The 13,806-nt window shown below is 42.2% G+C and overlaps 1 protein-coding gene across 1 annotated transcript in view; it reads left to right on the forward strand.

The window, feature by feature from the left end:
* The window catches only part of cldn19 (claudin 19), a 45,342-nt gene extending 31,536 nt beyond the window's left edge, over positions 1–13,806 (forward strand). The window contains exons 4-5 of the mRNA XM_061833523.1: positions 8,977–9,123; positions 13,770–13,806. Coding sequence (XP_061689507.1) covers positions 8,977–9,123; positions 13,770–13,806 — 184 coding nt within the window. The remainder of the gene's footprint in view (positions 1–8,976; positions 9,124–13,769) is intronic.

Consider the following 13,806-nt stretch of genomic DNA (forward strand, 5'->3'; position numbering starts at 1 on the left):
TTTTCCCCTTGAGTCCAGGTAGTAAATGGAAGAAGCACTCTCAGAGATTGAAGTTTGGGCGAATTGTGTCATAAAGGGGTGTCACAGCTGCACGGAATCTGTCCGGTCATCTGTGACCTTTGTTTACCCCCCCCCCCTCATAAAGTCATCCCCTGTTCCTTTGTCCATTCCTTTAAACATAACACCCACCCGCCCCCGGGCATGGACAGAAGATTCCACCCGCCTCTGTCCTGCTGGGGAGTTTTCATCCTCCACATCACCTATGTCGAATCCTTTCCCCTTCCTGGCACCAGGACGTCTTTGGGCATTGCATAATTGGGTGCAAGAAACAAATGAGTGCAGATTTGGAACCAGAACCCCTGGTGATAACCCCAGGTGGTCATCCATTGAGGTGGCTAACTGTGAAAATACCAAATGGGCCATAGAATTCTTAAACTAAACTAAAGAGGATGAAATATGGAAAGGCACTTTCCCACTAGTATTCAACGGAATACTAGTGGGCGAGAAGATGCCTGAAGTATGGAGGAAAAGTGTGCTACTTTCCATTTTCAAGAGTTTATTCTATTGAATAATTTGGTCAAAAACTCCACAGCCAGCTCTCCAAATTGCTTCTATACCTCCACTGGTATATCATCAGGACCAACTGTCTTTCCATTTTTCATACTGTACAGTGCCTTTCTAACTTCCCCCTTACTAATCATTGCCACTTCCTGGTCATTCACGCTTGCCTTTTCTACTCTAGCTTTTCTCCCATTTTCTTCATTCATTAACTTCTCAAAGTACTCTTTCCATCTACTTAGCACACTACTGAAACCAGTCAACGTATTTCCATCGCTATCCTTAATCACCTTGAAATGCAGCCCTATGGAGACACAAACCAGTGCAATCTGTAGGCCGGTCCCAAGCCCCGATAAATGCAGAGGGTTGCGTCAGGAAGGGCATACGGCGTAAAAACTGTGCCAAACAAATATGAGCGTTCATCTAAAGAATCCCATACCGGATCGATCGTGGCCCGGGTTAACAAAACCCGCCCCCGGCACTGCTAACCTGCAGGGCGTCGGTGGAAATTCAGCTACTGTGGGTCGAAGACAAAGAAGAGGAGGAAACCGGATCCGTTGTCAGAAGAAAAAGAGGAATGCACAGATCCTACGACTGAGTGTAGGGACTTTGAATGTTGGGACTATGACAGGAAAAGCCCAGGAGTTGGTTGACATGATGATTAGAAGAAAGGTTGATGTACTGTGCATCCAAGAGAGCAGGTGGAAAGGTAGTAAGGCGAGAAGTTTAGGAGCAGGGTTTCAATTATTCTACCACAGAGTAGATGGGAAGAGAAACGGAGTAGGGGTTATTTTAAAGGAAGAGCTGGCTAAGAATGTCTTGGAGGTGGAAAGAGTATCAGATCGAGTGATAAGACTAAAATTTGAAATTGAGGGTGTTATGTATATTGTGATTAGCAGCTATGCCCCACACGTAGGATGTGACCTAGAGTTGAAAGAGAAATTCTGGAAGGAACTAGATGAAGTAGTTCTGAGCATCCCAGACAGCGAGAGAGTTGTGATTGGTGCAGATTGTAATGGACATAGTGGTAAAGGAAACAGGGGCGATGAAGAAGTGATGGGTAGGTACGGCATCCAGGAAAGGAACTTGAGGGACAGACGGTGGTGGACTTTGCAAAAAGGATGGAGATGGCTGGAGTGAACACTTATTTCCAGAAGAGGGAGGAACATATAGTGACCTACAAGAGTGGAGGTAGAAGCACGCAGGTGGATTATATTTTGTGCAGACGATGTAATCTGAAGGAGATTACTGAGTGTAAAGTAGTGGTAGGGGAGAGTGTAGCTCGACAGCATAGGATGGTGGTGTGGAGGATGACTCTGGTGGTGGGTAGGAAGATCAAAAAGACAACGGTAGAGCAGAGAACCATGTGGTGGAAGCTGAGAAAGAAAGAATGCTGTGCGGCCTTTCGGAAAGAGGTGAGACAGGCTCTCGATGGACAGCAGAAGCTCCCGGAAGACTGGACAACGACAGCTAAGGTAATCAGAGAGACAGGCAGGAGAGTACTTGGTGTGTCTTCTGGTAGGAAAGGGGAGAAGGAGACTTGGTGGTGGAACCCCAAAATACAGGGAGTCATACAAGGAAAGAGTTTAGCGGAGAAAAAGTGGGACACTGAGAGGACTGAGGAGAGGCGAAAGGAGGACATCGAGATGCGACGTAGGGCAAGGGAGAGGTAGCAAAGGCTAAACAAGAGGCATATGAAGACATGTACACCAGGTTGGACACGAAAGAAGGAGAAAAGGATCTCTACAGGTTGGCCAGACAGAGGAATAGAGATGGGAAGGATGTGCAGCAGGTAAGGGTGATTAAGGATAGAGATGGAAATGTGTTGACTGGTGCCAGTAGTGTGCTAAATAGATGGAAAGAATACTTTGAGAAGTTGATGAATGAAGAAAATGAGAGAGAAGGAAGAGTTGAAGAGGCAAGTGTGAAGGACCAGGAAGTGGCCATGGTTAGTAAGGGGGAAGTCAGAAAGGCACTACAAAGGATGAAAAATGGAAAGGCAGTTGGTCCTGATGACATACTGGTGGAGGTATGGAAGCAATTTGGAGAGATGGCTGTGGAGTTTTTGACCAACTTATTCAACAGAATACTAGCGGGCGAAAAGATGCCTGAAGAATGGAGGAAAAGTGTTCTAGTTCCCATTTTTAAGAACAAAGGCGATGTTCAGACCTGTGGGAATTATAGAAGAATAAAGTTGATGAGCCACACAATGAAGTTATGAGAACGAGTAGTGGAGGCTAGACTCAGGACAGAAGTAAGTATCTGCGAGCAACAGTATGGTTTCATGCCTAGAAAGAGTACCACAGATGCATTATTTGCCTTGAGGATGCTAGTGGAAAAGTACAGAGAAGGTCAGAAGGAGCTACATTGTGTCTTTGTGGATCTGGAGAAAGCCTATGACAGAGTACCAAGAGAGGAACTGTGGTACTGCATGCGTAAGTCTGGCGTGGCAGAGAAGTACGTTAAAATAGTACAGGACATATATGATGGCAGCAGAACAATGGTGAGGTGTGCCTTAGGTGTGACAGAAGAATTTAAGGTGGAGGTGAGTCTGCATCAGGGATCAGCTCTGAGCCCATACCTGTTTGCTGTGGTTATGGATATGCTGACAAATGAGGTTCGACTGGAATCCTCTTGCACCATGATGTTCGCAGATGATATTGTGATCTGCAGTGAAAGCAGGGAGCATGCAGAGGAACAATTAGAAAGATGGAGACATGCACTGGAAAGGAAAGGAATGAAGATTAGCCGAAGTAAAACAGAATATATGTGCGTGAATGAGAAAAGTGGAGAGGGAAGAGTGAGGCTACAGGGAGAAGAGATGGCGAGGGTGGAGGACTTCAAATATTTAGGGTCAACAATCCAGAGCAATGGTGAGTGTTGTAAGGAAGTGAAGAAATGGGTCCAAGCAGTTTGGAACAGCTGGCGGAAGGTGTCTGGTGTGTTATGTGACAGAAGAGTCTCTGCTTGGACAAAGGGCAAAGTTTACAAAACAGTGGTGAGGCCGGCCATGATGTACGGATTAGAGACCGTGGCACTGAAGAAACAACAGGAAGCAGAACTGGAGGTAGCAGAAATGAAGATGTTGAGGTTCTAGCTCGGAGTGAGCAGGTTGGATAGGATTAGAAATGAGCTCATTAGAGGGACAGCCAAAGTTGGACGTTTTGGAAATAAGATTCGAGAGAGCAGACTTCGATGGTTTGGACATGTTCAGAGGCGAGAGAGTGAGTATATTGGTGGAAGGGTACTGAGGATGGAGCTGCTAGGCAAAAGAGCGAGAGGAACACCAAAGAGAAGGTTTATGGATGTGGTGAGGGAAGACATGAGGGGCAGTTGGGGTTAGAGAGGAAGATGCAGGAGATAGGCTAAGATGGAAAAAGATGACACGCTGTGGCGACCCCTAACGGGACAAGCCAAAAGGAAAAGAAGAAGATCCTTAATCACCTTGACTTGCTGCACATCCTTCCCATCTCTATCCCTCTGTCGGTCCAACCTGTAGAGAACCTATTCTCCTTCTTTTGTGTCCAACCTGGTGTACATGTCGTCATATGCCTCTTGTTTAGCTTTCTCCACCTCTACCTTTGCCCTACGTCGCATCTCGTTGTATTTCTTTCGCCTCTCTTTAGTCCCCTCTGTGTCCCACTTCGTATTTGTACTTATATTTTGGGGTTCCACCACCAAGTCTCCTTCTCTTCTTTCCTACCAGAAGACACCCCAAGTATTCTCCTGCCTGCCTCTCTGAATACCTTGGCATTATTATTCCAGTCTTCTGGGAGCACTTCCTGTCCATCTACAGTCTGTCCCACTTGTTTCCGACAGGCCACACAACATTCTTCCTTTCTCAACTTCCACCACCTGATTCTCTGCTTTAACTTTGTCTTCTTAATCTTCCTACTCGCTAGAAGAGTAATCCTACACACCACCATCCTATGTTGTCGAGCTACACTCTCCCCACCACTACCTTACGGTCAGTAACCTCCTTCAAATTACATCGACTGCACAACAGAGAGGTCATATCCAAAGGCACTACTTACATTATACATAATACCCTCAATTTCAAATGTCATCGTCATCACTCAATTAGATACTCTTTTCACCGCCAAGACATTCTTAGCCAGCTCTTCCTTTAAAAGAACCCCTACTCCATTTCTCTTCCCATCTACTCCATCATATAATAATTTAAACCTGCTGCTAAACTTCTAGCCTTACTCCCTCTCTACTTGCCCTCTTGGATGCACAATATATCAACCTTATCATAATGTCAAGTAACTCCTGATCTTTTCCTGTCATAATCCCAAAATTGAAAGTCCCTACACACACCTGTAGGGTATGTGCATTCCTCTTCTTCTTCTGCTGACTAAGCCGCTTTCCTCCTCTTTTTTGTCTTTGACCTACATTATCTGAATTTCTACCGACGCCTTGCAGATTAACAGTGCCAGGGGCGGGCGTAGATAGCCCGGGCCACGACCTATCCGTTATGGAATCTGTTTTATGAACGCTCATATATGTTTGGCACAGTTTTACGCCGGATGCCCTTCCTGATGCCACTCCCTGCATTTATCTGGGCTTGGGGACCGGTCTACAGGTTGCACAAGATTGTGCTCCCCATCGAGCTGCAGATAGTAAAAAATAAAGCGATCAAATATATAAAGTCAGCATTTAAGGTACACAATTCAAATTCTAACTAATTTATGTTAAAGTTAAAGTCAAATAAAAGCAATCAAATAAACAAAGTCAGCACATAAGGAACAAAATTCACATACTATCTAGTCTATGTTAAAGTTAAAGTTCAGAGGGTATGTGGGGAAATGAGATTCGAGTATGAAAATATAAAGGATATGTAGATTTAAACGATATGGGGATGAAAGCAATTCATCCCACAATGGCTCTCACTCCACTAGTTGAAGGTTGAGTCCACTTCTGCAAATTCCTATAAGTCCTCACGGTCCTTGTCGTACGAGTTGTGTAAGTCATACAAGTATGAAGTTACTGACATCCGATGTTTCTTCATTAGCAACGGTTTGATCACAAACGCGTCTTGTTGTTAGCCAGCTAAGATAAGGTAGCGATCCTCGTTGTACACGATAGGTAAGTTTTGCAGGTCGTGTCGGTACTAGCGTTTGATGTTTTCCTCCTCAGCTAATATTTGGTTACAGAAGCGTCTTGTTGTTAGAAAGCTAGGCTAGGCTAAGCTAGGCCGAGCAGCTTCAACGCAAACGATACGGCTCCAATTTGGGTACTAAGTTTACACAGATGATGATTTTTACTCCACTGAAGTCGCCAGCTGGGCGTCTCACATCGATTATTCACAACATTCGGTCCAAATTCAGCAGGATTTACTTATTGTACGATCAAGCAGGCAGGAGCCTCCTTGTTTAGCTACCACCATCTTGGGAACCAGAAGCAGTTTCATGCATTATTTGCCTTGCGGATGCTAGTGGAAAAGTACACAGAGGGTCAGAAGGAGCTACATTCTGGCTTTATGGATCTAGAAAAAACTATCACAGAATACCAAGAGAGGAACTGTGGTACTGCATGCCTAAGTCTGGTGTGATGGAGAAATATGTCAGAATAGTGCAGGGCTTGTATGATGGCAGCAGAACAGTGATGAGGTGTGCCGTAGGTGTGACAGGAGAATTTAAGGTGGAGGTGGGACTGCATCAGCTCTGAGCCCCTTCCTGTTTGCTGTGGTAATGGATAGGCTGACAGATGAGGTTAGACTGGAATCCCCTTGGACCATGATTTTTGTAGATGACATTGTGATATGCAGTGAAAGAAGATAGCAGATGAAGGAACAGTTACAAAGATGGAGGCATGCACTGGAAAGGAGAGGAATGAAGATTAGCCAAAGTAAAACAGAATATATGTGTGTGAATGAGAGAGGTGGATGGGGAAGAGTGAGGCTCCAGGGAGAAAAGATAGCAAAGGTGGATGAAACTGGTCCAAGCAGGTTGGAACAGCTGGCAGAAGGTCTCTGGTGTTTTATGTGACAGAAGAGTCTCTGCTCGGATGAAGGGCAAAGTTTATAAAACTGTGGTGAGGCTGGCCATGATGTACGGATTAGAGACGGTGGCACTGAAGAAACAACAGGAAGCGGAACTGGAGGTGGTAGGAATGAAGATGTTGAGGTTCTTGCTCAGAGTGTGCAGGTTGGATAGAATTAGAAATTAGCGACTGAGAGGCACAGCCAAAGTTGGATGTTTTGGAGACATGGTTCGAGAGAGCAGACTTCGATGGTTTGGACATGTCCAGAGGCGAGAGAATGAGTATATCGGTAGAAGGGTGCTGAGGATGAAGCTGCCAGGCAAAAGAGCGAGAGAAAAACCAAAAAAAAGGTTGATGAATGTTGTAAGGGATGACATGAGGGCAGTTGGTGTTAGAGAGGAAGCTGCAGGAGAGAGGCTAAGATGGAAAAAGATGACACACTGTGGCACCCACTGATGGGACAATCCGAAAAGAAAAAAAGAAGAAGAGAGCATTTGAGCTGAACAGTCTATAATTTTTTGCACCTCTTTGTAAATTTTCCAATCTCCAATCAAACTTGTAATCAAAGTATGCTGTTCTTCAGAACAATGGTTTGAACAACCCATTTTCTTCAGGCTTTCAAGAAGAAATGCATGTTCAACAGGTGCTGGCTTCATCCTTTAATAGGGTCCCACCTGATTTACACCTCTTTTTCACAAATTTAATGACCTCTCTAATTCAATATTTTTTTACCAGATCCGTTTCAACAAATCGCCCAATTGCACATTCTTAAGAGTGTGTATATCATGAACGATGGGTCTTGTTGGTTTTCTGAGAATCTACTGCACCTACTGGTAACTTCTTTGACATGTAGCAATAAAAAATATTGACAATATGGATTAATCTGGTTAGTCACATTGGACTGCTATTATTTTAAGCACTACTGTACTTAATGTGGGGGCAATTGAAAGGCTCAGTAATTCACAAGCAAGGATGGGTCGCAGTAAGTGACAAAGCCAAAAAACAACATTGAATGCTTATAACCTTCGATCAATCACGCAGCACTGCTTTCAAAATCGTCAACATTGTGCAAAGGATATTGCTACATAGGGTCATGAACATTTCAGAAAACCATTGTTAGGTAATATCTACATTTACAAGTTAAAATTCTATTGTAACTTTGGATCTCCAGAGGTCATCTTTTGGTCACCACTTAAATTGAACAACGTACACACAACTTTGGATAATTAACCCTGATCCATAGCATGGAGGATCTGCCATGTACAACGGGCACAAATAAAATTAATTTCAAGACTGACTGAGATTGATTTGCTTCCAGAATTTTCATTTAAGGTAGTGTTTTGCTCTATAGTTACAAGTTGCAATCTGAAACCCCTGTTCAATGGCGTACAGTGGAACCTTGATTTACCTGACCCTGATTTAATGAATCGTCTGGACAGTACACGTTTCCAAAAACAGTTTCCAGTTGTCACTTACACTACCACTGAGTCTGTTAGTTCCAGAATTAGTTGTTGTTGTTTAATATTGTTGTGGTTCAATCCAGGTAGAGATTGGGACATACATATTTCTGGGTCACAGAAATAATACAATATGACTAGATCCAATCAACAGGCATGCCTATGTGATGGCCATGTTGAATGGAATGACATTCCATCAACCAACGTGTTGACATTGGGCAGTCAGGTTTATTGTAGCAACATTTCCAGGCCATGCATTGCTGTGGTGGCCATGATGGTGGCAGTTCTATCTCTTGTCACATAGTGCTGTATACAGAGAGACAGCAGCATGGTGGTGGTGTAAACTTCATCAGACACAAGTCTCTGAAGTTTGTAATGTGCTTTTTTTAATAGAAGTTACTTTTTTTTCCAAGCCATTTCTCTATGCCAGTGGATTTGGAACGAGGAAGCACACGAATTCCTTGCGACCCATGAAAGCAATCATGTGGTTTGGTTATATTGAACTTTTAAAACATTTTAAACCTTTTTAAATTTATAAACTGGAAAGATTGTACTGTATAATGGGGTAGTGGTACACTCCCCTAACTTTGGTGTTGGCAGCATGGGTTCAGTTCCCACTCAGTGACAGTGTTTATATGTTCTCTGCGACTCATTGGCGACCAGTTCTGGTTCACCTTTTTGCCTAAAGTCGGCTGGGATAGGTTCCTGCGCCGCGCGACCCAAACAAAGATAAGAGGCATTTAAAATTGATGGATGGATGAAACTGGGTGTTTTAGCACATGAAAATTACAAGAAAATAATTTTGTAGTGTACAGTATTACCGGTGCACATGGTCTCAAAAAAGTGCTTCACTATGACAGACAATCAGATGTATTGAATGACACACAGCTCCTACTAATCTGCTAAATTGAGGTTCAACTGTAAATTAATGTTTTGTTTTGTTGTACAAATGTTTGTTTCTCTCTTTACTGTGCAGGTATGAGTTTGGCTCAGCCCTCTTTGTGGGCTGGGCAGCAGCAAGTCTGACTGTACTAGGGGGCTTTTTGCTGTGTTGTTCCTGCTCCAAAGAGGACATGCAGGGCCAGCAGTATTATCGCCAGTCACAGCCATCCACAGCCAGGGAGTATGTGTAAACCCCAAACCACTCCCTTTGTCATCAAACAAATAGTTTACACGGGAATATCTGAGACAGCACCCCATCTTTGTTCAGACTATGCCGCCCATCACAAAGTATTATACGCATACAGATGTAAAGATCACTATTACAATGTCATAGTCAAACTGAATAATAACTTGACAAATATTTACCTGTAAAATATAATATGAATGTGAAAACTATGATAAGAATAAATTTCATTGTGAAAAGAGTTTAATCTGGTGACTATGTGGCTTGTGTTGCCACAATTTAGAGGTTAACTAATGATTGAATATCTATATTATATTACATATCATATATATCATGTTGAGATGTTTTTAGTGTTCAACAAAATCAAAGCAAAACCATGACTTGATCTTAGTTTAATACACTCATGACCTTTACGAAATAAAAATGCTAGATTGGATCAGTGGCTCAGAAAATGGATGAATGGATGGATGAATAGTTGGATGGATGGATGAAATCAAACAATAGCAATGTATGGTTAAAAAAAAAACTTCTAAATCCCAAAGTGGCTTAAAATAAATACATAGAATAATGAGCCCTTATTTGATGAGTGGCACACTGAACAACTGGTTAACACATTTTCAGGTTTAAATCCGGCTTTGCCAGTGTGGAGTTGTTATGCTCTCGCTGGCTAATCCAGTTTCCTCCCAGATCCCCAAAACATGCATGGTAGGCAAATTGATGACTACAGTAGGTGTGAACGTGAGTGTGAATGGCTGTTTATGTGTTCCCTGCGATTAGCTGGTGACCAGTTCAGGGTGTACTCTGCCTCTTGCCCAAAGATAGCTGTGATAGCCTCCAGCATGGCTGCGACATTTGTGAACATAAGCAAAGCAGAGAATGCAAAGAAATTAGTCCACTTTATAGTCAAAAGTGCTGATGAAAAATTTAAGGTGGAAGGTAAGAGGAGACACTGATGGTGTAGTGGTACACATGCCTGACTTTGATGCGGGCAGCGTGGGATCGATTCCCACTGAGTGACGGTGTTGATATCTGCCCTGTGACTGACCGGTCGACCAGTTCAGGGTGTAGTCAGCCTTTCGCCTGAAGCTATCTTGGCTAGGTTCTGGCTCTCCCATGACCCTTGTGAGGATATGTGGTTTGGATAATGGATGGATGTGGTAAGAGGAGAGAAGTTCAGTCTTGAGGAATTGAAGGGACATGCCTGATGAACAACTACAGCAAATGTTTGACCTCTGTAAATGCAAACAAAGGTTACTGTTCCAAATATTAACATTGGTTTTCTCAGGTGTTCAAATACTTATTTGCAGCTGTATCACACAAAGAAATGGTTAAGAAATCATACATTGTGATTTCTGGATTTTTCTTTTTAGATTATCTCTCACAGTGGACATACACCTACGATAAAAATTTCAGACCCTTCCATGATTTCTAAGTGGGAAAACTTGCAACATAGCAGGATGTTCAAATACTGATTTTCTTCACTGTACATCTGCGGCCCAGGCTCAGCCAGATTCAGCTTCCAGCAGCCCAAAGTTAAATAGAGTTTGAGACCCCTGCTTTAGCTATTGCTTGCCATGCAGTACTTTATTACTGATCGAACACACTGAGCATTGAATCAGACCCCATTCACAGTCAGCCTTATGGATAACAAATTAAGATGGCAACTACTCACACTTATTTAAAATCAATTAACCAGGCACAAATCTGGATCAACATTTTAAGGTGTGGTGTACAATTATTTGTACAAAAATGATCACTGCATGAGTCTATGTTCTCAGCAGAAATAGTTCTTGACTGGACTGCTATTTACAGTACATATAGTGAATGGGTAGATGTAAATATGAGTAAACAAATAAAGCCAAATTCCCTAAAACATTTGAGTGGTCCAATTGAAAGGTCTAAACAATATCAATGTTATTATTGTTAAAATAATACGGCACGGTGTATCAGCTGTAAAGTTTTGGCCTGACAGTTCTCAGGTGCAGGGTTCAATCCCGGCCCCGCCTATGTGGAGTTTGCATGTTCTCCCTATGCCCGTGTAGTTTTTCTCTGGGCACTCCGGTTTCCTCTTTACAACGGAGTCACTGTGATTCCTAATAATAATAATAACATCCATCCATCCAATTTCTTCACCACATATCCTCACGAGGGTTGCGGGGAGTGCTGGAGCCTATCCCAGCTGTCAACAGGCAGGAGGCAGGGTACACCCTGAACTGGTTGCCAGCCAATCGCAGGGCACATCGAGACAAACAGCTGCACTCACAATCATAGCTAGGGGCAATTTAGAGTGTCCAATTAATGTTGCATGTTTTTGGAATGTGGGAGGAAACCGGAATGCCTGGAGAAAACCCATGCAGGCACGGGGGGAACATGTAAAATTCACACAGGTGGGTCCAGGACTGAACCCAGGACCTCAGAACTGTGAGGCCAACACTTTACCAGCTGAGCCACCGTGCCGCCTAATAATAACAGTAATAATAATATTAATACATTCATTTGACACTCTAAATTGCCCCTAGGTGTGATTGTGAGTGCGACTGTTGTCTGTCTCCATGTGCCCTGTGATTGGCTGTCAACCAGTTCAGGGTGTATCCTGCCACCTGATCAGTGACAGCTGGGATAGGATCCTTGTGAGGATATGCGGCTGACAAAATGGATGGATAATAATAATCTCCTTTCGGCTTGTCCCTTTCGGGGTCGCCACAGCGTGTCATCTCAGATGAACGAACGCACATATCTGTTTGGCACAATTTTTACGCCGGATGCCCTTCCTGACGCAACCCTTCTCAGGGAGTGGAGGCCCCGGTGGGATATTACTTGTTATTTGTTATGAGGGCTCTGTAGGCTCTGCGAGCAATATGAAAGAGCCAGATATGGCTCGCGAGCCATAGGTTCTGACCACTGGTGTAGAGTTTGCATGTCCTACTCATGCATGCATGTGTTTTCTTCAGGTATTCTGGTTTCATTCCACATCCCAAATATATGCGTGGTAGGTTTTTCATGTTTTTAGTCCTTTTTTATCCTTATTTCTCTTCTTGTGAAACAAAATGAAAAATAAAAAATAAACTGCAAAAATTTATCTGACATTTGATCATTTCAAAAGGGATAATATCGGCCATTTAAATCGGTCAGAACATCTATAAATATTCTTGTCATTATTATTTATCATTATTGTTATTATTATTATGTTATTATTAGAATTATTATTATTAGGAAAGCATGAGTCAGACACTGGCAACGCAATGTATGTATACACATGTTCAAACAAATCAGAAAATGATGAAAAGAAGTTCAAAGCCCTTAACAAAATTTGAATGTCCTGTGAAGACGTGTGCAGGGTTGACTTTGTTGTTGTTCGAGTGATGAACTTAAGACAAACATCACTGTGTTAATCACAGTTGATTGGAGCAACGGCCCCTGACATGAAAGTAAAAAAAAAAAAAATGAAAGTCTAAAAATTGATTGCACATGAATCCATCCATCCATTATCTGACAAATCTGACCTCACAAGGGTCGCAGGAGTGCCAGAGCCTATCCCAGGAGAAGTGGTACATCATGAACTAGTTGCCAGCAATTATTGATAAACAAACGTAGCAAACAGCCTGTAGATTATTGTTATGAAGGTTTTCATTCCTTCTTCACATAAACCCTCAAGTAAAAGATATACGTAAGTTTTATTAAAACCAGTTAAAGATAAGCACAATTGAGCCAAAATGTGATGAGAAAATGTAATGAAGTAAATTTGATCGTGTAGTTTACCAACCAATGGAAAAAGGGTGTTTAAATAGTAAAGTAGTGAATGGTTTGTGGACGTTTACTTTCAATTTACCTGCTGGCTCGCGACATTAGCTTCCCCACAGCCGATGTTACCAGCAGTCAGAATGACTTTAATTTGACAGTACAGTTTTCCTTGTAAATGTTCTCCAAAATGAATAAGTACTCCAGTAATATGGTCCCGAGTCATCATCCATTGCGACTGTGAAGCAGACCCTCCCCCAAATTATCAGGCAACCCCCCTCCAACTCTCACTGTCCATTTTAAAAAGACTTCTTCAAATCCTTTTTTTGGGGGGGGGACTTTTAACTCGTTTTAACTAGTTTTTTTAACCTCACTAGTAATTTGTTTTATTTGTCCTATTTAAACTGTTTTTACATGTTCAAATCTTATGTGCAGCACTTTGTGTGCAACTGTGGTTGTTTTTAAAATGCTCTATAAATAAAGTTGAGTTGAGTAATATTCATAATTGTCTGACGCTACTTTAATTACAATTCTTAAAACTTAAAAATTATATTTTTCTAGAGTTTAAAATACTTCTTCCTCTTCTTTACGCAAGCCAGAAAAATAAAGCCACAACTCATAAATGCAAATGATATATGGCATGAGCTGTCCGATTTAATGGTCAAGTCAGTGGAGATGTCAGCGTGCTACCAGATGTAGTTTGTTTAAACTTTTCAATCTCACCTTTTCAGGGATTACTTTTCTATATCTAGAATCAGAGCAACATATTTTAGAATACATCTGTCAAGATTATTGATTTTTCAATTAAATTTTACTTACTACTTTCCATTTCATCATCAGTTTTATAGATTTGTCCACTCTTCTGTCTTTTAATTCTATTCTTCTTTTACTTCTCTCTAATTCAGGGCAGAGTTGTTGAGTGAAACTAGTTTCCCTGACTGA

This window comes from Syngnathoides biaculeatus, chromosome 10 (genome assembly GCF_019802595.1).
Source record: "Syngnathoides biaculeatus isolate LvHL_M chromosome 10, ASM1980259v1, whole genome shotgun sequence".
NCBI lineage: Eukaryota > Metazoa > Chordata > Actinopteri > Syngnathiformes > Syngnathidae > Syngnathoides > Syngnathoides biaculeatus.